The following is a 27,008-nucleotide window of genomic DNA, read 5'->3' as shown; positions in this document are numbered from 1 at the left end:
AAACTAATTGATCATTTTATTAATATCTTCTTGCTTTGTTGACACACGGACGATGTCTATCCTAAGTTTTGCGTATATTAACTAACATATCCCCCAGTTTTATAATTAGGATTAAAAATATTGAATGAATATTCCTTAGGATCTCCATTTTACATTCAAATGAATAAAGTGAATAATCAATTCCATTGAGTTTCATAACATTTTGAATGCACGTTTATGGCTCTTCGGAGACAGATCGATCAGAATATAATACTTTTTAAATAGTTAAAAACATGTTTGTGTTACTTTAAATTAAACACAAATAAATATATAATAATCTGTCTCACTCGATTGAGATATTTATTTGTGAGCTTTCGATAAAAGTTTAGTACATGAAATATTCTCATTGAGTCTTTCCAGCACCATGCACTCTACACTGAGATTTCCTCCAGGCTATCGGATCTAATAAAAACATATAAACATGAATGGATATTCGAATACTATAACACAAAAAATTGATATGCCACCAAATGGTATAAAATATATTTTAAAAAAACAGCAACTTGTCATGAAGTCGCTATTACAATCAGAAGAATTTTATACACAGAAAACGACAAAAGGAGCAATTTTAAAATAAGTGCCTGCTATAGTTTCTATCAAGCAGGAACCTTTTTCACAACATGAAAAGAGAGAAGAAAGAGGTCTGCACGATGACAAGTCAAAGCCTCTCAAAAACACTTGAGGGGAAAATTAAACAACTAAGGGGATTTGAAAATGCTATTGTGGTGTAGGGTAACATAGCCAACCACTCAGTCAACTATGCAAAAAATAAAGAAAACAACAGAAGAAAACACTTTGGCATGGCATCATCTGTTGAAACTTGAAACTCCCTCACACCTCGCAGCAGCAGAACAAACCCATGTAAACATGCTAACAAATACTCGCAGGCCCTTCATATGTTACTCCAGAATCCACATCATGGACGAAAAAGGAAAAAAGAAAGCACTGCGACAAAAACCATTATTGCTAAGCTTAATCCTCTAGCCATGCACATCAATGACGTAAATTTCTTGAACTCGTTATGCCACATCAAATAAACTGCCTCAAAGCCTGTCGTAGCTTTCCTAGAAGATCCTTCGCTGTAATGCAGTTTTCCTTGTTCATCTGTTACAAAACACAGAAACTACGTTGGCCTTGGTCTAGCTATGTGAAATTAAGTATCAGAGAAAACAAATTAAGCTATCAAATTAAACTTAATTAATAAATAACTACACCTATACTTGCATGAATGCATTATGAATGAATACTACACATTTTGCAAAGCTTAATTTGGTCAATTACCTGAGCAATGATAGTAACATCGATATTGTTATTTCCAAAGGGCAAAAAACTGCTACTCTGGACATTGAGACTAAGCTTTTCTAATTCGCTCAGTATCATTGCCGTACGTCCACTGTGTTTGTCGCCTTGAGTTCTGACGAGAACGTCTTTTCCAGAAACTCTTACTTCGATTTCGGGGAGTAAATGGTCAAAGTAGCCATCAAAATTTTCATCGGATGATGAATTATCATCGTTCGTGAAGAGAATAGATCTCTTAACTATGACTTCGGATCCAACTGTTTTCTTAGCTGCTCGCTCTTCCAGATTCTGCACCCGTTCTTGTAGGTGTTTCAAATACTTTATAGCATCTCCCAACACAGAAGCCTTGTCCATCTGCGCATGTAACTCATGAAATTAGTTCAACTTTTAATTGTTGGATGAACTTTGATTAATTAAGTCTGCATTTGTTTTTATTACTTAATTTCACTCAATTTATAAATCATAATCATGTCAATGTATTTTGGAGGGTCGTCACATGCATGAGATAAAAATATATAACAATTGTTAAGATGAGTTACCTTCTTGAGGCCAGGAAGGATGGCCGAAAGAGCAATGAATCTCTGGCTGAGTTTTTCCCTTCGTTTTCTTTCGGCTAACACGTGTTCTTGAGCTTGGATTGGGTTCCTGGTGGTCATGGCAACCTGGTTGGCTTGATTACCGTGATTTAAGAAACTTTTGTCCTCGTGTGAACCTTTAGAAATGAATGCTGCGAAATCCATGTTCCCTCCACAACCTTTCTCGATTTTAGGCTCCGCATGGGAATTCATGTTGTGGAATTGCTGTGAAGCGAGTGATGGTGCATTGAAGGGCCCAAAAGAAATAATTTGGGAGGAAGGAGAAGGTGAAGTGTTGGATGTCTTGAGCTTCTTGGTTGGTCTTGGAGTAGGTCTTGGAGGGGTAACGGATTGATCAGGACTTTCAGCCGGGAAACTATTTGGTGTTCTTTCGTAGTTGAAACACTGATAAGAGGAATTGCTCTCTGGGGACCCGGAGAAGGACTCAAAGTCAAAGTCATCAAGTGGGTATGCAAAAGAATCCATCGGGTATTGATCAAAGAAGGTGGCATCTTCCATTCCCTGTTAAAGTCAAAATAACATCAATTTCTACTTCTATGTTAAGTAATTAATTCATTTTCTTAAATGCTTATGATGAGTTCCCAGTATGCTTACAAGTTCAGGCATGTAGTTGGTGGATGCAATTGCCATCATCTTCGGTATCCTTCAGCGATTAATTATTTTAGATCGAGAGCACCTAATTAATTAAGGGATTGAGAAATGAGATTTCCAAATTGTTCAATGGAAAACCGAAAACGATGTGGGGTAGTAGTAAATTTAACTTTAATCGATAAATGCTAAAAAGAACTGGTGAAGTGCTGCATGATGAAAACAAGAACTAAAAAAGAAAAAAAACTAAAGTGAAACTAGTTATAATGAAAAAAGAAGAAGAAGGAATGGTACGAAGAGATATAGATTTAGAAAATAGCCTACCTTGACTGAGGAAAATTAGAAGACCGAGAGGATGAAGAGAAGAGATTAGTTTTGCAAACTTGGTAGATGAAAAGAACAAAGTTGCCAACGTTTTATATAGGAGCATCGAACACGCTTCACACCCGGGTCAATAGAAACACGTGTGAAAATGTATCCCATTTTCTTTGAGAGTCAGTTGATGCCTTTTGAATCCGGCTAATCCCTGTCTTCACTCGTAATGTCTGGTCAAACTATGGGTTCTTCGGTTTTGTTTTCATCATGATGGATCATGTGTCTCTTTGGAACATTTTAGCACGTCCATCACTTTGAGAATTTAAGGTTTAGTTTTTTTTTTTTTTCGTGAATCAAGGTTTAAATTTTGTTGGCCCACTGAGTTGTGATCTACGATAAATTATAAATTATCTGGCTATCCCATATTATGATTGTCACGTACGCCAATAAATAGTTGCAAACCAATAATAATAAAATGTGATAGTTAAAATAAAAAATGAAATTGTCAGTTAATTTGTAAATGATATTATTAATGATTATCTTTAGGGAATCAATATATAAAAACTTTTATAAAAAATTACAATTGATATATATATATATATATATATATATATATAATTAAATGTAATTTTAATACTCTTTTCATTTTAATTATTGTCTTGATTAGCAAGATCGATATAAATAGCATTGATATATAAACATATTTTTACATACCATCCATAGAAAGTAAAATGAGTGACTTGAAACTCTTTCATCCCATTAATTTATACGTGACATGAGTTTTTATCAGCAGATTTAACGCCTGTATAAAGTCTCAGTTGTAGAATTTTCATTTACATGTAAATCAGGGCTCACAAGCCCAAGAGAAACCCAAATTACAGCACAGGCACCTAGAATGACCTCTCTGATTAATCAGATAAGATTAACTAACGATAAAGGAACCTAGAATGACCTAGATTGGTCAAATAATCAGCCCCTCTATTTTCATTTGTAGATAATTAATTGAAATTGGATATAAAAATAAGTAAAAGTATTGCAAATTATAGAAAGTGTATGTATTTGAAATTGAAAATAAAATAATAAAACGACTTATGTTATTCCTTTAAACGGTAACTGATTAAATTATTTTAAAAGGCATATTTATTTAATATTTAATACGTACGGAAGGATAACATTAGACTACAAGTTCGATGTTAAATAACAAGTGTGTGTGTGTATATATATATATAATGTAATGAGTTTTCTTTCAAATATATTTGAAGTTTTTTTTTTCTTACTAAAGAGTTGCTGATAGGCGACAACACTGTTTTTTATTTACTGTATAAACTTGGACAAAGACGGTAACGATACAAAACAAGTTGAAGGTGCAGATGGGTGTTGACCCGTTGTTGCTGACAGTGCCACTGCAAAAATATTATAACGATTGTGGATAAATGTCATATGCTCTTACCTCATTCCCTCTCCCATCAAACTGGAAATGCAGCCACATGAATCAAAATAATATCATATATACCGTTCGTCAATAATTTATGTTTATTATTCTATAAACATCTGCTAATACCTCTTTTTTATAATAAGTAACATATTTATATTGCATCCAACCAAAAATATTAGCATATTTTTAACCCTTTTTGTTATTTACTCCTTGTTCGCCAGAAGTTCCAATTGTACGCTTACCCGTTGTTTTCTTAGCGTATATCACTTTCAAAGCAGAAAAACAAAATGTTTCTTAGACACTTTATAATGAGATGTATATATGTATTTTAGAGAAAGATAAAAAGAAAATAAAAGAGTAATAAATATGATATAACAATTAGAACTGAAAGAAGAATTGCAAAGTCGCGTAAGCCTGTTGACGAATCTCAAATGTGTATTTTCTGCAACTGCTATTAATCTGAAGTTTTTAGCAACTAAACTTAAATGTGTCTTCTTTGTTAACCCTGTTTTGAGAATAATTATTAAACATTCTTAATTTCTCTTTTTGCATACAGGCTTTGTTTGAGTTTGAGAGATAGGAGAAGGAAGAAAAAGAGAAAAAAGCCATCTAAATATTCTCAAACTCTGATTTGTTGTTTTTAAAAACTCTCAAATAAAAACAAAGTTTTTTAAAAATCTCCTCTTTAGTTTTTGTAACTGTAAGGTGATTCACTTTTACTTAAAATATATATGAGAGGAAGTTTTAGGAAGAGAAAAAAGAAGAGGACATTTTTTTAATTTTAAACTAAAAAAATTATATATTATATATAATAATAAATACACTATTAATATATCAATTTATATATTTTACTTTTAAAAATATTAATTTTAAATAAATTTATTTAAAATATAAATTTTGTCCTTTCTTCCTTTTCCTTTTAAAATCTTCGTTCCCAAACAACTACTTAAATACGGAATATTTGGGATCTCCACAGCATATCTCAAAGTTGTTAATTACTTTTCTAAAACTGAAATGTACTGAAATTTATTGTTTCCACCCTTAAGAACTTGTACTTAATTAGCATCGTATTTTTAATTAACTATTCAATGGATAATTAATTGTGAACTAACTATCATTAAACAAACGTGTGTTTAAAAGAGGAACCATTGAAAGAATCCAGGAAACGAAACAATTTTGTAACTTGTGTTACCTCAACGTGTAATCATCACTAGCTCAAATACTACTTGTTACACTCATTTTTTGTTTATTGTGTTTGCAAATATAACCTGACAAATGACATGAAAAGAGTGAAGAATCTACGAGTTGTTCGATAAATGTTTATACGGATTTTTAATTATTTATCACATCGATGAATTAACCATTCGTTTCAAATAAAAAAAATATTATAATAACATGTATTTTAATTATATTTATATATGTAAGTATAAATTAGAAAGAAAAAAAAACGAAGGTAATTTTTTTAACATGTTTTTTGTTTGACATAATTTTTATGATGTAATTATATTCTAATTTTTTTCGTTTGTTCTTTCAACATGGTAACAATTTTTATGGATATCCTTAAAATTTGATGTTTTTATGAAATTTAGTGAAATATAATATATTAATAATGTGTAATGTTATTCCAATAAATAATAATTTATTAGTTCTATTAAAATTTTAAATAATCTTTTTACTACCACACATAGTATTAAAAGTGACTTGTTGCATTATTAAAATTGTGTATGTTGTTGTGTTATCAATAAGACATTTCTTTATTATTAGTATTGTCCAAAAGAACATTCATTATTTATTGCAAAAATAAATAAAATAAAATAAGATATTAAAATTGATTAAAAATTAAAATTTATTTATTTACAATGACTATATTAATAATTTAATTTAAATAATAATTATATGAGTGAAAGAACAATAATAATGTTTGACTATTTGTTTAATTATTATTATTTTTTTTTAGAAAAAATACACTAAACATAAATAACATATAAGAAAAACACATAATAACTCAATAATATGAAGACATGATAATCTTATTTTTGGATACTTCCATTTCTAATGAGATGGTCAATTTTTTATCTAATTCAGAAATAAATTCAATATCTAAGTAAGTAACATTCACATGACTATAATCTAAATCATTATCTTTACGAATAAATTTGATCTTAATCTTTTTTCTCCTAATTTTAAGTGATTAATGATAAAGATCAATAAAATGGGACCAACAACTTTTGGTTCAACAATAATAACACGTCTTTTATATTTTCATTACTTTAGGTACCTTTGTTTTTTTTAATTTTTCAAAATTTTTCTCACTTTTAATAAAAAAAAACCATTTTTTTCACTATCACCATAATTATGTACATAACTATTACCATAGACTACAATTATAGTTATAAGTTTGTTCATAATTATATTAATTACGAGTTATTATATTCACTTATAAAGATGAAATAATGATAATTAGACAAGATTTATAATTTTTCATCAAAAACTTATTATTTCGTTCAACAATAAAGAGACAAAAAATTAATTCATAATATTTTTTAAAATATTTTTCACAATATTACTGCTATAGGAGAATATTAGATATGTGAAAAGTAGAGAATACTTTTTCTAATATATCATAATCAATAAACTTTTACCCTCACAATTTAATTGAGATTCATTATAAATAATGCAAAATTATACTTGATAATAATTTTAAAAACTTGCAAGCATAAATACATCTAATTATAATAAACTTTTAATAAAATAATATTTTTTATGATCATATATGTCTTAAATTTTGCTAAAGAACAAGTGAGTTTTTTTCTATAAAGTATTCATTTTCAATTCTTCTTGAAGGTTATGACAACAAAAAGTATAATTTTAACATTATCTTAATTAAATGTTTGTTTTGTTTTTAATAATATTTTTAATGACTTTTTGCATCTAAATAAATTTTAGCATGATACTTGTTATAAGTATTTTTTTTTATTTTGTAATGTGTGTTGCAAATTTGAAGTGTATGACATACTTCGTACTATTATAAATATAAAAATAAATTAGATATTATATAAATATTGTAATGACAAAAATAATTATATATAAAAAAATTTAAATATTTAATTGATAAGTAAAATAATAAATATTCTTTTTAATTAACGGTGAAGAAAGTAAAATATTATATTATTTATATAGATAGTAATTTAATATTGTAAATTTTAAATTATTTTTTTTGTAAACATAAGTTTATAAGTATAATAACTTAAATTAAAAAAAATAAATATGATATATTTTCATAAAAAAAAACATTATATTTTTTTAGAGTGTAAGATTTTTTATACAAGTGTATTTGTGTAAATAATATATTATAAAATTAACGTAAATTTATAATAAGAAAATAAAGAAATAGAAAGAACAAAATAGAAAAAAATTTAATTTTAGTATACACACTTTCATATAAATGATATATTTTATTTATGAGTAATTACAAATTTTTAATTTTCAAAAAAATAAAAGCAAGTAAGATAATAAAAATTCACTTGTAATAATTCATAATATAAATAACTTTTTTAAAATTGTTTTTATCACTTTCTATCTTCTCATAAATAGTATTCTTTTCATTTTTAAATATCTTATATATATTCTCATCATACATTTTCTTTCTTTTATTCTTTTTCTGCTTAATAAAAACTTGCATCTTACTTTTAGAATTGAGAAATTAATAGTAATATTAAATCGAGAAATGCTATATTATAAAAATAAAAATTACTCTTAATATTTGACGTCTATTAAAAATCTGAAAAAAGATTAATTTGGCTTAGTTATAAAACTTATAGTTGACTATATGCGTTAAAAATTAGAGAATATAGTAACACAATTATTTAATCATTTCTGAAAAGACACTGACATTTTGTTTAGGTGACCATCTACAACTAGCAATAATAATTACAACTAATTGAAGCAGCACTAGTTAATTAATATCAACCAATAATAGTTTATAGTGAGATCAACACTTGAAACATAGAATTGAAGAATTTGTAAGGTAGCGGCACAGAACCCAACACACAGTACGCGTTTGTCCAATTGATATTTGACTCTGTGCCTCAGATACCAAACTCTCAATTCTTTGCAAATGAGGAGTTAGGATTAGGATGTTGACCAAAACTTAAAGGAGTAAAGACAAAACAAATATTTCACCAATCATGTCACGTGATAAGTTTTATTAAAAATCTTTATTATACCTTTTACATAATGAATATTTTTATTTTACTATAAAATATTTTCAAATATTTTAAATCGACCTTAAATTTTATATTAATGTTCAGTAAATATTGTTTTGATTAAGTTTTTATTTTTTGAAAAATTACTATTTTTTTACCCGATGACTTGTATTCAGTTTTTAAAAATATATATTTTAATTTTTTTTGTCAAATAGTTTTTTATTTTTATTTTATTGAAAAATGTAAAAAAAATATTTTCTCATTTTAAAGAGACTACAAATTTATAATATTCTTAAACATTACATAAAATAGTTTCTCATTTTAATCTTTTTTTTTTAATTAATTCTTAAACTCTTGTCCACTATAAAGAGAATAGTATCGTAAATAGTACGAAATTACGAGTTAATTAAAATAAAACAAAGTTTTAAAATGTATATTATTTTTTCAATTTTTTTTACATATATTAATATGCGTTAATTTTATAAATTTTAGATAAGCATTTTTTAATCTTTGTAACTAAAAATATATATATAATGGAATTAATGAGATTGTGATATATTTCTTTTATATTATTTTTTAAAGAATGATAATTAGATAATTTAAATATAGTTTTATTTGATATAATTTAATGAATTTTTTTTATTTTAGTTCCTTTAAAATATTTTTTATTTTGATCCTTAATAATATTAAATTATTGTTCTAATTCCTTTTAACTAATGTGATCCAATCGAAAATTAATATTTGATAAAATTTTAGTAAATTAAATTATCAACATAAATTAAAAAATTAATAATATATAAATAAAAAATTTAAAATAAAATTTTACTAGAACATGAGAACTAAAAATATGTTTAAAATTATATAGATTTATATAATGGATATCTATAAAAATTATCTTTGATAAATAATATTTTAGTCCATCAAATTAATCTAGTTTTAAATATGAATAAGTAATTTACTTATACAAAATTATGGTTAAAGATACGGCCATACTAAACTTTATGTATATTTGAATAACATATGTATTATATACTATATAATTAAAATTTTAAAACTTAAATTTTTAATTAAGTTAAATAACTATATTTTTTCACATTTAAAATTTAAATTGTCTTTGATTGTTTGGTAATCATATTTAATTTTTAATTAATTTATATGCTATACTTTTAATCAATGCTCTTCTTTTAACCGTATTTTATTGTTAATGTTAGTATTACAAAAATTTTATATTTTATTCATTTTTACATCATTAGAGATTGTATTCAAGTTACTTAAAAATTGAGTATATAAATATTTGAAGGATAAGTGTATAGATAGTAAGTTATTGCTTATGCTAATATTTGTTTAGATGTAAATAACTTTTAAAATGTGAATATAAAAATGAGTTGTATAGTATTTTATCTAAGCCTACCCATTTTCATTATTGTTTCTTCTTCTTTTTCCTTTTTCTCATTTTTCACCACGTGGAAACTGAGGTTATTTTCCATTTTAATTCTATAATATTTAACAGTTTAACCATCTTGAGATCCTTACTACACGGTAACATTATTTAGAAGATTCATTCAACCGAAGCTTTCCTCATTATTTAGAGTTAAATTTATATTTTATTTTACAATCGAAATCTATAAAAGGTTAGAATAACAATTTTTTATATGCACTGCATTGCTTCAACCCAACTGTTCTCACAGAGTGGCAACATTAGATGTTACATTATTATAGATATAATTAACTAAGCTTCTGTGATGGAAACTTTTCTCTCACAAAGGATCTTTATTTTTTGTCGATGTGTATATATTTATTTTTTTCTTCTCCCTGTAATCAAATGAGAGTTTCAAACATCGTGCAATGAAATTTTCAAATTTTGTCTTCACTTGTCTGTACTTAATAACAAATCTTTAATCAGATCTGGTTTCAATTACAAAATACCTGAAAAAAAGAAGGAAACGAGCCCACATGAGCACAACTAGGATTGGATTTTAACAACTTCGATAATTAATAAAATACGTGTTCGTTGAAATTAATATATGTTTATTTGAAGAATCTTTCAACATTATATAAAATTTATAGATGTTTGATTAGAAGCGTAGAAATATCTGCTTCAAGATTTTAGGGGATTCTCAATTATGGAAATAATTTTTTACAGAAAAAATATTAAAAACATAAATATATACGACCTAGTTTTAATATATTTACCTTAGACCTGTTAACTGTATAGGTTTAGAATTCGTGTCCTTACGGACCGAATTCTAATTTGTGTTTTGTTTAAATAGCTAAATTTTTCTTGATTAATTTTTTTTTTTATATAATAAAATAAATATTATATATTTTATGTTTATATATTTATGTATTATTAAATTTAATAAATATTTATTTAATTTTAAATAATAAAACAAGTTTTATTATTTGAATTATATTTATTTTTTTATATTATGTGAAAAAGAATATTTATATTATGTTAATTTGTGTGAAATAATATTTTTATTATATGAAATAATAAAAAATATTATGTTGATATATTTTATTGAATATGTAAATTTGTGTTATGAATTTTTAATATTAATATGATAATATTATTTTGAATAAGTATTTGATTTTTTTTAAAATAAAATTTGTATATCAAATGAATAAATAAAAAATATAATGGTATATATTTTTTGAGTATTAATATGATAAAATTTGTTTGAATCGGTATTTTATTAAATAAAATAAAATTTTTATATAAGATGAATAAAAATAATAAAAAATATTTTGTTTATATATTTTCTTGAATATGTAATTTTGTATTATAAATTTTGAATATTAATATGATAATAATATTTTGAATAAGTATTTGATTCTAAAAACATAAAATTTATATATAAGATGAATAAAAATAATGAAGAATATTTTGCTTATATGTTTATTAAAATATATATTTAATTAATTTTTAAAATTATGGTTATAATATTTGGATATAAAATTTGTTATTAATATTAATAAAATGAATAAAGAATATGATGTAGATATTTATATATATTTAAAAGAAATCACAATTCATTAAATATTTAATAAAAAACACTTAACACAATATTGATAACAACATTTATTAGTGATTTTCACTGTCACTATTTCCGTAATGATGTCCACATCCACAACGAGGGCTACGTCTGTTACGTACTGGGTTTCATTGTTGTGGTTGTTGCTGTGAAAATTCAGGATGAACTTGTGGAGGATTATCAAGGTCTAGTTGTTGGAATGCAGCTGATGAACAACTAGGTTCATTAGCAAAATCTAGTTGGTAAAGAGACTACATGTAATTATGTGCTAAAGATGGAGTTGTAAAATTAACTCCATATAAATTTGTAAAAAAATCTTCCAAAGTTGTTGTAAACAAATGTCTTTTGTCCATTATGTTTGCATCTAGCGTGATATCCGGTAGAGGAATTGATGCAGTCTCGTGATATGATGGTGTAGAAGTCGTATCAATGGCAAATATTGTAGTAGTCCTTAACTGTTAGTGACTCCTCTTTAGATCTTGTAGTAGTGGTGTCATAGATAGAAAATAGATGGAATTGACAATGTACCATTCTATGTAAATGACCTGTTAATGTCAGATCACGTTTGTTGTTCCACACATCGATTCATCGAGCATGTCTTGTGATCCAATTTTTATCTTGTCTTCCTCTTATGTCAATTGTGTAGATATCATCCAAATTATTGGGTGGAGAAGAGACTTCTTGTAAGAGCCGAAACAGTAATTTGACTTTATCTGATTGATGTCATTCAACAATCGCAAAACAAATGATGGTGGTACATGAAGTCCACATTTGACATCTCTGTATGCTTCCATAGGCATTGATGTTTGCAACTCTTGATATGGCGCCTATAAAAACTACAAATAAATTTAACTTTGTTAATTAAGATAATATGTAAAACAAGATAAAACAAGAAAAAAAAAATTAAATTTTAGTTATGAAAATTTACTTGATTAGCATGAATGTGGTCAAACATTGATATGTACCCCACAACATCATTGTGAGATTTATTCTGGAAGTTGAGAACTCTACCCATGCTCTATTTGCATACCAGAGGGTATATTGATGGATTACTGAAAATTAGCGCATTATATGGCATACGATACCATGTCTAGGACATTAACAGTGATGTACAACCACCCATTATTTTGTTCCTTACTTTATGGCCTTGCACATTTTCTCGTGCAACATAGCTAAACAAGCAGATCCCCAACTATATCTTCTAGTTCTTCTAAAATTAATTAATAAAGCTAAATATATAAGATGAACTTTGTTGTCTATTTTGTCAGGCATCAAAACACCTCTAATCAAACCCAATATATATGCTCTAACATGGGCGTAAACTTGCTCTTCAGATGGTTCATCTAGTAATGGCAACATCTTGTCTCTTAGCCACTTCAGTTTCACCATAGAGCCAATACGTATCTCTCCCTTGACTAGCATGATGTCGAGATATATGTCACACACATCTTCCCAGTCAAATATTGTTGGACCAATGACTGGTCATCTATCAACTCTTAGCCAGAGTTGAAGTGCAACATTCTCCAGGATTATGGTGCACTCCCAGTTGAAAAATGGAATGTGTGAGTTTCAGGTCTCCACCTCTCGACCAAAGTTGTCACCAGTGCTTGGTCCACTTTAAGGTGCCTTAGCTTTGCAATCCCAGCAAAACTAAGTTGTTCAAGAATAGGAACAATTATGGGGTTGGGTTCTGGCATTGAATGATAGAAAGATGAGATCATATTTTCAGTTTCCTGCAGTTATTAACAAATTAGTAAGTAACATTATACGTAAAAATTGATTTACATTTTAAGTAAATAACGATGATGTTTCAAACTTACCGTTCTACCAATGAAGGCAGACCTATGTTCGTTTTGCTTTGACTACAATATTTTTGTGATTGGTGAGTGAGTCATTACTTGGTGTCATAAAGTGGTCACCGTCACTTGATGCTTGTTTGAATTTTGTAAACCTTTTAATGAGAAGGAATCCAATAGTGTCATAGAGAGGTCACTCACTCGTAAAACATGGATAACAGAACATAGAGTTAGTACTAGGAGTAGAGAAAGCTTGTTCAAATTTTGTGAAGCTTTGAATGAGAGAAAATTCAATGGTGTCATAAAGAGGTCACCATCACTCGTAAAATGTAGATGGCAGAACATTGAGTCAGTACTTAGGAGTAGAGAAAGCTTGTTCGAATTTTGTGAAGCTTTGAATGAGAGGGAATCCAATGGTTTCATTGAGAGGTCACCATCACTCATAAAATGTGGCAATACCTTGTTCGTGTTTATTTTTTTCATTCAACCTTATAAGCTTGTTCCTTTTTTCCATCGAAATCCTAAACCTTCTAAACTTGTTCCTTGTTCTTGTGAACCTTCTCCTTCTAAGCTTGTTCATCATTCACTTTCTTCAATCTAAATATCTTCAATCTATGTCATTGTTCTCTTTGATGGTTGATAAATTCACATTTTACTACATTGTTAGTGTAGTTTTTGTTAATAAATAAGCAGTAAAGTACCAAATAAACTTGAAAATATAATAAAAATTGTATTAATATTCATAATTGTGTAAATAGTTTAGAATTTTAGATCTTATTCCAATTCTGAACAATTAGACTTAAAAGGACTTAATTTTTGTATAGAAGCTTAAACTGAGACTTTGAAATTGATATTGAAATGAAAAAAGGTGAAAGGATTGAGCTTAAAAAGCAAGAATCAGATGATAAGTGCTAGGTGTAACCACTTTAAGTGCATAGAGTTAACACTTTAAAGAAAAATTTATGAAGATCAAGTGAGTAATAACTCTAAGTGCTAAAAGTGAATACTCAAGTAGTAGAAATCTTGAAGAGTCTTGTGAGTGTATACTCTGGTCGCTGAGAATAGCTACGCTCAAGGCTAATTTACTTAGACACTTTGCGCGTGAACACTGATCACTAAAAGTAGCCACTCAAAGTGCACGTGTACACTCTGACCACTGAAAGTAGCCACTCACTTTGCGTGTACACTCTGCCTACTTAAAGTAGCCACGCACAAGCCTTACTTACACAGAACACATGCGCATAAACACTTTTACTCTTGAAAGTATCCACGCAAAATAACAGAATTTTGAAAATTACTTTTAAGTGTTGAATTTGGATGATTTGAATTTTTATCTCAGTTATAGAAGCTTCTAGAAGACCTTTCATATTATAATTCTCAGAGATTAAAGTGTGCAAGTGAAAAAGGTTGTTTTGGACCTTCAAGTCATGCATTGATGGTTTTGCCTTTTGCAAACTAATTGTTCAAGTGGATGAAACATTTTTGTATGGTAAATACAAAGGGACTTTATTGGTGGCAATTGCGCAAGACGACTGCAACAACATCATTCTCATTGCCTTTACTGTAGTTGAAGGTAAAACCAGTGATGCATGGTTCTTTTTTTTAGAAACTTAAAGAGGTACGTAACCCCGCAAGAGGGGTTGTGCCTCATTTCGAATCGTCACAAAGCCATAAGAAGTGCATACTCCAGAAATGGAAATGGTTGGACAGAAAAATTCTATCTATGTCTATTGCATTAGACACATTGCACAAAACTTCATGCGATAATTTAAAAACGTTGCACTTAAGAAAGATGTCGTCAATATGGGTAATTTTAATTTTTTACATATTCTATATTATCATTAATATTTTATACACTTATTTAACTAGTTATATTAATTTAATTTGTAATCTTTTTTTCAGCATATAGGATGACTGAACCAAGATTCTTTTACTATTACAACATAGTAAAAGATAATAATCCTGAAGTTACATAATGGTCGGACAACATCCCAAGGAAAAAATGGATGTTGGCATGGGATAACGGATGACGCTAGGGACGCATGACAACAAATCTAGCGGAGTCAATCAATTCGATCTTGAAGAAAATCAGAAACCTGCCAATTTGCTCCATGGTCATGGCGACATACACTTGTTGCAACAAGTTCTTCTTTGGATAAAGCAGGGAAGTAGATACAATGATTAATGTTAGACATGTGTACTCGAAGATTGCAACTAAAATAATTCAAGATGTACAGTCAAAGGCAAATACTCATAGAATCATTATTTTTGACAAAACAAACACTAGATTTTTAGTCGAAGAAATGCAACATCCGAGACAAGTTTAACCTTTAGAGAGATTTATAGTACGGTTAGATAAAATGTAGTATGATTGTGGCAAGTTCCAAAAAAGTTCACATCACATGCTCACATGTACTTGCTTCATGCTTACACGCATACTACAATTTTCACATCTACATATCTCCCGTGTATACCTCACAACAAGTTTCTAAAGTATATGAAGGTCAGTTTGAAAAACTAAAACACGAAGACTATTGGCCAACTTACACTGGCCCAACTTTGTGTCCAAATCTGGAACTGAAAAGAACTTCAAAGAGTCGACCCAAGTCCATCAAGATAAGAACAGAGATAGACATTAGAGAACAACAAAATCGTGCAAAAAATTGTTCCTATTGTCATACCCCTAGCACACAAGGAAGACATGTCCAAATATTTGTCATGCATTTAGTTCCTGTCATTGATTTCTTTTGTTGTAACGGGTTATAAAGAAAAAGAAAACCTAACTTTAGATAACATTGCATTAATATATGTCATAGTTTTACTTCCCACACTACCGCCCTTTGAATCACTTTTGCATATTAATATTAAAAAATTTCACGTTGCATTTAAAATGAAATACTTTTTCAAAATAATATTATCATATTAATATTCAAAATTCATAACACAAATTTACATATTCAATAAAATATATCAACATAATATTCTTTATTATTTCACATAATATAAATACATAAATATTATTTTACACAAATTAACATAATATAAACATTCATGTTTACATAATATAAAAATATAAATATAATTCAAATAATAAAACATCTTTATTATTTCACATAATATAAATACATAAATATTATTTTACACAAATTAACATAATATAAACATTCATGTTCACATAATATAAAAATATAAATATAATTCAAATAATAATAATATTTATTATTTAAAATTAACTAAATATTTTAAAATGTTTATTAAATTTCACAATATATAAATATATAAACATAAAAAATACATAAAAATTATTTTATTATATAAAAACAAAAAACCAAATTTTAAAACAAAAAAAAATTGTGACCGGAATTCGGTTATTTAGAAACCGAATTCTAGCATGGAAAATTTGGCTATTTGGACAAAACACATGTCAGAATTCAGTCTCTAGAGACACGAATTCTGAACCATACAGGGAATAGGTCTAGTTGGGTAAATATATTGGGATTGGATTCATCTGTGTGTATATTTATTTTTTTTAATATTTTTCTGTAAAAAATTCATTATGGAAAACCAGAAGAAAACACTACCAATAATATTTGGAAATGGGGATGGGTTGCACTGGCAATTAGAACGCACTTGGTAACAATATTCAATTAATGCTTGTGGATATCGCATATAAAAGCGTTGTGATTTAGGAAAATGCTTTGTGAATATAATATTGAGATAATGAAATTAATGAATTCGAAATAGTTGTTTTATCCATCATTAAACATTAAAATTAACGTAACGCAAGATTTCAATTGTTTGCTTATTATTAGTCAAAATTAAAATGGAGTGATTCTATTTCGAATTTTGCATGCTATACGAGAGCAAATGCAATGCACCAATATTGGATGCAGACAATATAAATAAACACAGCACATTACAAAAGATACATGAATAGAATAAATATTAAAGCATTTCAAAGATTTTACATGAATGGTAGTTATTATCTTGGTTCGGAGTTAATATATTTTCTAGATATTCTACTAGCGGAAATTTTCTCTTGCTTGGAACCTTTGAAATTATTTCTATTGTTTGTGTCTGATACACTGATTCGGTTAAAGTTGCATTTATTTGCTCTGAAAATATACTCTCTGTAAATTTTGTATTAACGTGCATACTGTCCCTCTACCAATTTGTTGGGTGGTTCAGACCCTCAAATCATCAATGTCGAAATTGATCTTAATGCTCAAATAAAGGCAGTTTCCTTTTATTTTTAGCATTAAAATTTTAAAATCTATGTTGAGATGAATTAGTACTGCGCTGAACGTGGTGGTGTAAGAGGTTTGGACCCATTGAAAGTCATCTAGAGGATACAAATTACAAATTTTGAGTCAGTAAAACCCAAATCAAAATTCTGGTTCCTGATTTCTTAATCATTTCGGGACTTACGTTATCTTAGTTTTGATTCAATGCTATGCTTTTTGAGATTAGTCAAATCCCACGTTCCGATGAACCTAACCTTTCTTAATTCGGGTGAAAGATATGTTAATAATAGTTTTTTCATATTATTTTCAATAGACTTTTATAATTAATTAGTTTTAGGAAAAGTTAAAATATTTAATTTATGCATTAATTGTTTTTAAAATTATTTAAACCTTTTAAAAGATTAATGAATCATGCAAAATATATTTAAAAAAGTATAGTTTTAATATTCCTCTTGGTACGGATTACCCCAACTACCCAATGTGTATCCATTGATATCGGAACAATTAATTTTTATTTCTCCATGTGGCTTACTGCTGAGAAGATGGACATTTATTGACTCCACAATGAAATGCATTAAAGTGCGGGCTAATGACACCATACACCTGTAAGCTACATAATACTACTACTATCTTGCAAGAGTCCCACCCTAAGTGTTCTAGCTAGTTCCTTCACGTTCAGCCTCAACTCATCCTCCATCTGCATCAAATGCTCCCCAATCAAAATGGAAAATTCCTTCACACACATTATTATTCTGATTTTGTTCAAGTAGCTAGTAGTAAAATAAATTCAGAGAACAATAAATTGTTATGAAGCTGAAAATAACATAATCAGTAAAGTTACTAATCCATAGTGTTAAAATTTATAATGTTTTTTCGGAAAGTTTTTTTTAAAACAATAATTTTGTTATAATTTTCAATGTAACTTACTAAAAATAATGTATCTATTAATCACTATTAATACAGTAGTTAATAGGAGGGCTAAACGATGAATGACAGCAATGTGATGGAGTAAGAGTGTACCTGTGCTACGATGGTTATGTCGAGTTTGGAGGTTCCGAAAAGCAAGACACTGCTATTGATGACGGAAAGATGGAGATTCTCCATCTCTTGGAGTATATTCGTCAACACTTGCTTTTGTTTGTGGCAGTGGATTCGAATCAGCACGTTCTTCCCTGACACCCTTGCCTCAACTTCGGGCAGTGATCCATTCGTTTTTGAGGGGCCATAGGAGTTGCCGTCAGCACCAGAACCAGAATTTGAGGACGTATCCGAGACATCTTCATCCGCAGATAACTTAGATTTCTCAACATATACCACCGATTCTACACTTTTCCATTTGTTCTGCTCCTCCAGTAACTTCACTTGCTCCTGGAGATGTTTCACGTGCCTTATAGCATCCCCAAGCACACTCGCCTTGTCCACCTGCACCCCCCTTAATTAGTACTATTTGACTGATTAAAAAGTTATTAATAATAATGAATGAATGAACCTTTTTGAGGCCTGGAATAAGGGCCGAGAGCGCTATAAACTGCTGGCTAATCCTTTCTCTCCTCTTTCTCTCAGCAATTATGTGATCTTGAGCGTGGTGAGGAGATCTGACCGCAGGGTTCTTGTTCTCTTGAATATTGGGTATAGCTTCCTTTTCCTTTGAGGGAATAGATCTCCTATGCACAGCCTTGCGTTTTGGCTTCAAGGGGGAATCGATGTTGAATATTGGTGGTGGATTCACATTTTCAAAGGAAAGAATGTAGGAGAGAGAAGAATCCGTGTTGGTGGTGTTAGCAGAGTTTGAAGTGGCTGTCTTGAGTGTCTTGGAAGGTCTCTCGTCAAAGCCGTTGTCATCCCCTGAGGAAATGCTCATGGTGCTGGAGTGTTCTGTTTTGAAGCCGTTGCTATTATTAGAGAAAGATTGTTGCAAGTTCCCCTCCTGTGTTACAGGGACTATATCGTCATCAAATGCGAAACTTACATCAACCCCGTTTCCATCGGATTCATTGACAAAGTTGTTGTAATCCTCTGCCTCCTGGGAAAACATGGGTAGGGGTCAGCGGTGACCGAGAAGTTAGGTTATTCACAAAACCATTACAAACAAACGAGTAGATGAAAAACGTGTCCTGTATTTTACCCAATCGCACAACCAACTTGTCCATGATTCCTCCGTTGTTGTCATTTTGCTGCAATCTCTATTTCAGTTACTTGCAAGAAATCTTAGATCAAGGGTCCTGAAAGAAAACAAAAATCAGCCAAGTGGTTTGAAATCAACGCCATTATGTTCAATCATTCATACTGCAAAGTGAAAATGACATCAATACCTTGCCTCACCCACACCCGCATTACCCACCGTGTCCCATACAACTTGCCTCGTATATACTTTATATAGACTTAAATTATTGTAAACTTTTTTTACCAAATACTTTTTCATCTCTGTCCTACACATTACCAATTTTATTATATATCATTCTAAAATTAAAAATTAATAAATAATCACTTTATTAAAAAATATTATAAATAAATTATTATAAAATAATCAAGATATACATTAAGAAATTGTATATCTTTTTTAACATAAATGTTATTATATAAAAAATAAATATAAATAACTACAGCACTCCTTCCTAAATTGAGACTTTATTTTATTGAGTTGTATTATTATTACATAATTTTTTATTTTTTATATTATCTCTTACTAAATATATATATTTCGTACCTGTATGAGAATTACTTTCCTCTCCATATGTCAACTGTATACTTCTTTTAACAAAGATTCAAACTACTTGTCCATAGGTAAATTTTCTAACAATTTTGGCATATGACACAATTGTATTGATAGTTTGGTGGTCATGACATTTGTCTTTCATTCTTATGCCAAATATTACAATGTAAAATCAAACTAGTGTATTTAATAATGATCGAGACCGTCAACAACATAATTTATTGACGGATTGTGGCTGACGATGAACAACTATCAGTGAAAATTACTAATTTGAATATATTTATTGGATTTTCAGTTGAACTTTTCGTGTATTAAAAATGAAGAGAATATCATTAACGAAAAATATTGAAAGCAAGAGTAGGGGAGAAATCTTGGGTGCTGGAACGAATTAAAAGAAAAATCCCATTACACGCGTTCGATGAAGTCGAGTGTGTGTGATATTAGATTTAACATAATCTGAATACTTAATTCAACAATCATAGACAGTGGCATAAGGAGGACTTTCCTTTACAGAACATTAAATAAGTCCTCGAAAAGAGATCATGAGCTGCCCAATTATTATGATATATATCTGTAAAATATAACCTTCCTCGAATCTTCATGGCCCTTGCAGTATAGAAATTTATTTTATTGTAAAAGAAACTGAATCATATCCTAGATTTCTCTGAGAATTATTGAAAAAATAAGAATTGATGATGAAATTATTATAAGTTCACAAGACTGAATGAGTTTTGAGATTTCTTCCAGAATTAATTGAAAAGTAGAAATTATTTGAAGTCCACAGGACTAAAATTACTCTCAAATTTCTCCTAAAATTGGTCAAAAGTAGAAATTGAAGGAGAAATTATTCTAAGTTCACAATACTGAATGAACTTTTAAATTTTTCTTAAAATTACGCAAAAAATAAAAAATCACAGGAAAAATATTCTAAATTCACAAAAGACATGATAAGACTAAAAAAGTGATATCAAAAAAATTACAAGGCTCAAAGCGGTCAGTTACCATCAGTTGAAGGTTCAAGACAAAAAAAAATCATAGCTAATAGTAGTTATAAAAAATAGTCACAATCGTTAGCATAATCAGAAACAGTCATGAATAAAGAGCAACCGCAGTTGAAGACAAGCACGTATAGAAGACAGCAACAGCGGTTGAAGACAAGCACGTATAGAAGACAGTTACTTACTGAGTAGTGCTTGCGAAAAGAGAAAAATGGTGGTGGTGGTCCATTTGCCTATAAATACTACAAAGCTTCATTTTTCAAGGAACGACTTTTTGTACTCAGACACTACATTCAAACTCTCTACACATTGAATCTCTGCACCTAGCTAGACACGAACTATCAAGAGACTCCCAATTATTGGTGTTCATTGTTGCTAGGAATCCTACGTTTACATTTATGTACATTTACACTTCTGCATATTAATTTCAGTCTATTTTGCTTGTTTCTATTCCTGCAATATAATTATTATTTGATATTTCTACGTTTGATTCAGTTTTACATAATAGTTATTTACTATTCCCACTTAATATTTTACTTTACAACTTTAATTTTAGTATTACATTTAACAGTACACTTAAAAGAATTTAAAAGAACCTAAAATTCAATTTTAAAGTTGCTTTTGAATTTATTTATTACAACGTACAATTTTTACGTAAATAGGTGACTACATATATCAATAAATTATTTATTATTTCATGTAAATCTTATTAGAACTATAATTCTAATATTAAATTAATTAAAATAAATCATTTTTATTTTTGTTTAATCTTATCAAAACTTATTCATAAACTCATCTACAATAGGCTTAAATCAAATTTTAGAAAAATATTTAGACAAATATACATATGTAATTAGTATTTATTTATATTTTCTAAAAATATATTAATTGTTAAAAAATTTAATAATTAAATTGACAAAAAAAAATTTTGAGTGAAATATCTTACTTTTCTCTCTCTCTATATATATATATATATTGTAAAATTGTATTTAAAATTAATTATTAAATTGAAAAATTATTATATAAATTATGGTTATAAAATTTTATATTATTTTAAAATTATTTTATATATTATTTATGTACATTAAAATTAATTTATTATATATTTTTAAAATATATTACAAATAAAGAATATTTAATTATATTTGTATAGTTATTTAATTTAATTAAAATTTGACATAAATAATCAAAATAATTTATAATTATAGTTGAATAAAAGTTCAAATTTTTATAATGTGTTTTATATTTATATAAAGATAAAATTATGTGATATAAATTATATCTATCTATCTATATATATATATATATATATATATATATATATATATATAAATTAAAAAATTATCATTTATATATAAATGATGTTTGTAAAATTTTAATCAATTTTAAAATTATTTAATATCTTATTTAAATTATCAATATTAATATTATAAATAAATTTTAAAATATATAAAAATATATTTTTCAATATTATGTTTAAAATTTACTTAAATTTAATAAAATTTAACATGATTAATTAAAATAAGATTTAATTATAACTTTATAGTCAAATCAATAAAAATTGTATTTATATAAAATTTTCACGTGTAACTTGATATATTTACAAGAATCTGTCGTAATCCCGTACGATATACAGCGTATGCATCCTTCCTTTGGGATCAGAGTCAGCTTTGTGAGCAAGACTAGTTGTTTGGTTTGACGGTTTAAAACAAAAATATAAATAATAACGTTTTATTATAATTGAATTGACAAAAATTAATATTTATAAAAAATTAGTATATATATAATATTATAATAATATAAAAACTAAACTAAAAAGTGAAAAAAATTAATAAATTATTTGATAATTAAAATATATTAAAAAATATGTTATTAGTTCTTAAGGGAAAAGATGTTTGTGTTTTTTAAGATTTCGTTTGGAAGTTAATATTTTGAGGAAGAGAAAAACTGTTTTTATGATAACACTTGTTAGAAAGTTTTTAAATAAGAGGAATTCATGTTTTTAAGTTTCTAAATTTTGAAAAAAATTATTAACGCTCATTCTTTTTTTTTTTTTTTTTTTGGTACCCTTCAAACTTTTTGTCTCTCACTCTAAACTTCTTAAAAAAACTTAAGTATACGTCAGAAAAATGTATTGTACTTCATCACAACCGATTGCCTTTGCCTCCACTAGCATTGTTTTGTTGTTGGCTTTACGCTAACTTGTTGCTATTGTTAAATTTATGTTTAGCAATATTAGCAAATCAAGTGTTTATATTCATTTTGTTGCTCAAAACTAGTAAAACATTTTTGTATAATTTATTATATATAGCTCATAAATTATTACGCTTGCAGTATTGTTTTTGGTCTACTTGTTTTTGCAATGTAGGATCCTTGCTGTTGTTTTATGTATAAACTTTCACAGCCCAATATCATGATTGATTAAGCTCTAAGAAGGATTGAGGAGAAATAAAAACTAAAAATATAGTTAAATTTAATTTAAATTATTAAATGTATTTGATTTAAACTCTTATAACATTAATAGCTTTTGTTATCAATTGAATTATAAGTTTAAAAACAACCCCATTCAAACACGTGCTAATTTAGGTGCTAATTGGGTGTTTTGATTACATTTTATTTCTAAAAATTAATATACAATAGAAGGTTTTTCAGAGGATATATTAAGTTGCCAGTGTTACATTCCTAATCTTTGCCGATTTTTGAATGAAATAAACTCAAAGTCAGCTGTATTATATGATTGAATGGCATTTGGTAATTGCGGGAAGAATTCTACCTCGGTAAGGCTTGAGTTGGGGAGGGATTGAACCACGACACTTATAAACTCAAATAGAAAAAGGTTAGATACTAACTAAAAGGAAATGAAAACTAATATTGAATGCGAGGAAATGAATCCATATCATTTACCAATGTATTTCAAGTCTTTAGGGGAAAAAACTGATTAATATAACTAAATAAAAGAAAAGTGCCTTAATTGATAGTTACAGCTTTTGACAAATTTGCCTAACACCAAATTATTTTATGAAAAATGAAATAATGTCTGAATTAAAAATTTTGTTTGAGTAACATTCGTATTGAAATCAAGTGTGAATAAAAAAAAGAGTTTTACACAGGATAAGACATGAACTAATTAGAGATCTTTATGAACCTATGCACCATGTTGTATTGTGGAAGAGAGCAAGGATTAGGACCCAAAAAATGTCCTTGGCTGGACGATAGCCCAGCTGAGGAAGGAACTATTAAAAACAGATAAAGTGATTCACACTTTGAGGGAAAAAGAGCCCCATATTTTAAATACTTTTAAGATTTGTTTAAAAATAATGAAAGAAATAGCATTATTTTGTCACTTAAGAAATAAAATTAAAAAGAAAAAGGCGTGCAGAGAATGCATGTATACGACAATTTTTAGCCTTATAAATGGTATTCTCATTTTGAACTTTCATCGTATCAAGGTTGCCATTAGCTCACAAGAAAATATTCTTATTCTGGCCGCGAAACTGTGTTTTAGGTTCCCCCGTCCAGCAAATTACTTAAGTACACAACGCAAGGAGACAAATACGAGGTGAGAAAGAACATAGACACCAACATAAACACTCCCCATAAGTCGAGGAGACAAACGAGAGAGCATTCAAACTTTACAGACAATGGATGATGAGGCTCTATTCTTCTGAAGTCAACATGTGGGGCGCGATACATCAATCCTTGAATAGCAAAACTCCTACTATTAGCGATTTACGTGGAACATTTTAATCAGCATCATCTGAGTTTCAATTCGCGTTTGGGAATCCGTGCACCGATGCAGATCTATCAGAATATCATTATTATTAATACACCACCCACCAAAACCAGACTGGGACCATGTTCGTGTTTAAGACATGGATTTCAATGTAGCCACGCGTAGGTTTTTTACAAGATCATTTATAGTCAAGTTGTACCCTGTGCCCATCTGCAAAATCGTAATAACTCGTCGGTATAAGTTTCTCAAATAATTGAAGAGCAAATCTTACAAGAATCTCTCCAAATAAATAGATCATGGTATAAGAAATAGATGTATTTTTCTAGATTATTTATTAAGTAAAATTCTATTTAAATATATCTTCATTAAGACAAAAGATAATATCATAAATACAGTTAATATCATTTTTCATTAAATTTTTATTTTAATATATGTATAATAAAAATTAATATTATAGTCTAATACACTGACTGACTAAAGTAAAACTCTAATTATAACCAACATTATCAAATTTTTTTTTTCCTGCATTACAAGTATCCTTCGTTAGATAATTATGTTCGAAGAACTATACAAGTTTTGTAAAGATAAAAGGTAAATATTATTGCTTTTATTGACCTGTGCGACGATGGTAATGTCAAGGATAGAATCCCCAAAAGGTAGGACACTGCTATTGACAACAAAGAGATGAAGGTTCTGAATCTCGACCAGTATTTTGAGCAAAAGCCCCTTTCGCTTTGGGCAGTGGATCCGAAGGAGCACGTCTTTCTCCGACACTCTCGCTTCCACGTGGGGGAGTTTTTCCCCACCATCATCACGCGAATCTGAATGATCCTCGCTGCTTAGCTGTGGTTTCTTCACCATCACAACAGACTCCACATCTCTGTTCTTGCTCTGTTCTTCAAGCAATCTCAAACGCTCTTGAAGCTCTTTCACGTACTTTATAGCATCTCCTAACACCGAAGCCTTGTCCATCTGTAGATTCACAAATACAATAATTATAATTAATCAATTTATGAACAGATTTTGACACTAGTGTACAGTGTAGAGTACCTTCTTTAAGCCGGGAATAAGAGCTGCGAGAGCGATTAAGCTCTGGCTGAGCTTCTCTCTTCGCTTTCTCTCGGCCATGATGTGATCCTGAGCGTGAGTTGGTGATTTGTCCCTTCCTTGGCTTTTGGGTGGGTTTTCTGTTGAGTATTTTCGGGTTTTAGACACGTTCCGAGGTCGAGGTTGTGGCGGTGAAACTGAAAAACCCTTGTTCTGTTTTGGGTTGTGGAAAGAGAGAATCTGGGAGGTGGGAGAAGAAGGGGGCGAAGAGGGTTTTGAGTTCCAACAAGAGTTATTGGTTTTCAGATGCTTGGTGGGTCTCTCCAAACTGGTTTCATCTGTGGAAACAGAGTTCCTGAGACTGAGAGTTTCGGAATAAGAAGAAACAGAGTAACTCTCTGAAGACATAGGTTGGTGCAGGGCACTTGAAAGTAATTCCTCTTGATCATCAAGCAAGTTCAGGTGGCATTGTCGAAACAAATTGTAATCCTCCGTTTCCTTGAACAGCTGAAATGAAAAAAAAAATAAAAATTAAAGCGACCCAAATCAGAAATTTAGTTTGGTTTGAGTTAATGATATATGAATTTGTTACCAGATCAGATAACCAGCTAGCTGCAGATGCGTCCATCGATGTGTTATAAATTTAATTTCTCAGAAAGATGTATTGTTCTGTTTCAGAGTTGGGAGCAATTCTGCTCTCACTGGTAGCCTCTTTATAGCGGTCTTGTCAATTCTTACCCTGCATACCCCGTGACCACAACACATAACAAAACTTTATTTATAAAAAAATTGAAAACAAATGCACGTGGGGGAAAACGTTTTCTATTTTTTTCTATAAGGAGATGCCTGGTTGGTTGCTCGTTGATTAATTACAACGGTAATAATGATAACGAGTGACTGTTCGCTGCATGAATAAATATTTTATTTCGATTAAATATTTTGGAGTAAATTTTTACTTTAGTTGA

The 27,008-nt window shown here is 28.7% G+C and overlaps 3 protein-coding genes across 3 annotated transcripts; all 3 read right to left on the bottom strand.

Annotated features, from left to right (window-relative positions):
* Positions 1-1,068: 1,068 nt before the first annotated feature.
* Positions 1,069-2,567, bottom strand: LOC113870242 (transcription factor bHLH18-like). The gene is made up of 4 exons (XM_027506834.1): positions 2,529-2,567; positions 1,878-2,435; positions 1,321-1,692; positions 1,069-1,143 (listed from the first exon to the last, which is right to left on the bottom strand). Exons 1-4 carry the CDS (start codon positions 2,565-2,567, stop codon positions 1,069-1,071), a joined length of 1,044 nt encoding a protein of 347 aa, XP_027362635.1.
* A 15,483-nt stretch (positions 2,568-18,050) lies between these two features.
* Positions 18,051-19,893, bottom strand: LOC113869467 (transcription factor bHLH18-like). Its single transcript, XM_027505791.1, has 5 exons — positions 19,865-19,893; positions 19,678-19,774; positions 19,042-19,575; positions 18,573-18,974; positions 18,051-18,249 (listed from the first exon to the last, which is right to left on the bottom strand). The coding sequence occupies exons 2-5, from the start codon at positions 19,720-19,722 to the stop codon at positions 18,163-18,165; spliced, it is 1,068 nt and encodes a 355-aa protein (XP_027361592.1). The 5' UTR covers positions 19,723-19,774; positions 19,865-19,893; the 3' UTR covers positions 18,051-18,162.
* Positions 19,894-24,673: 4,780 nt separating this feature from the next.
* Positions 24,674-26,731, bottom strand: LOC113869403 (transcription factor bHLH18-like). Its single transcript, XM_027505710.1, has 4 exons — positions 26,636-26,731; positions 26,047-26,550; positions 25,612-25,968; positions 24,674-25,206 (listed from the first exon to the last, which is right to left on the bottom strand). Exons 1-4 carry the CDS (start codon positions 26,669-26,671, stop codon positions 25,129-25,131), a joined length of 975 nt encoding a protein of 324 aa, XP_027361511.1. The 5' UTR covers positions 26,672-26,731; the 3' UTR covers positions 24,674-25,128.
* Positions 26,732-27,008: the final 277 nt, after the last annotated feature.

The sequence above is a fragment of the Abrus precatorius genome, unplaced genomic scaffold (assembly GCF_003935025.1).
Source record: "Abrus precatorius isolate BTA unplaced genomic scaffold, Abrus_2018 Scaffold6, whole genome shotgun sequence".
Taxonomy (NCBI): Eukaryota; Viridiplantae; Streptophyta; class Magnoliopsida; order Fabales; family Fabaceae; genus Abrus; species Abrus precatorius.
The sequence above is the reverse complement of the archived record's forward strand: the minus strand, read 5'-3'. Positions and strand labels throughout refer to the sequence as shown.

Coding starts and splice junctions, on each gene's coding strand:
- LOC113870242 (XM_027506834.1), bottom strand. CDS start 2,567: ATGATGGCAATTGCATCCACCAACTACATGCCTGAACTT. Junction 2,436..2,528: donor CCAACTACATGCCTGAACTT/GTAAGCATACTG, acceptor TGACTTTAACAG/GGAATGGAAGATGCCACCTT. Junction 1,144..1,320: donor ATGTTACTATCATTGCTCAG/GTAATTGACCAA, acceptor GTTTTGTAACAG/ATGAACAAGGAAAACTGCAT.
- LOC113869467 (XM_027505791.1), bottom strand. CDS start 19,722: ATGACAACAACGGAGGAATCATGGACAAGTTGGTTGTGCGATTGG. Junction 19,576..19,677: donor CAAGTTGGTTGTGCGATTGG/GTAAAATACAGG, acceptor ATGTTTTCCCAG/GAGGCAGAGGATTACAACAA. Junction 18,975..19,041: donor TTATTCCAGGCCTCAAAAAG/GTTCATTCATTC, acceptor AGGGGGGTGCAG/GTGGACAAGGCGAGTGTGCT.
- LOC113869403 (XM_027505710.1), bottom strand. CDS start 26,671: ATGGACGCATCTGCAGCTAGCTGGTTATCTGATCTG. Junction 25,969..26,046: donor TTATTCCCGGCTTAAAGAAG/GTACTCTACACT, acceptor GTGAATCTACAG/ATGGACAAGGCTTCGGTGTT. Junction 25,207..25,611: donor ACATTACCATCGTCGCACAG/GTCAATAAAAGC, acceptor ACGATTTTGCAG/ATGGGCACAGGGTACAACTT.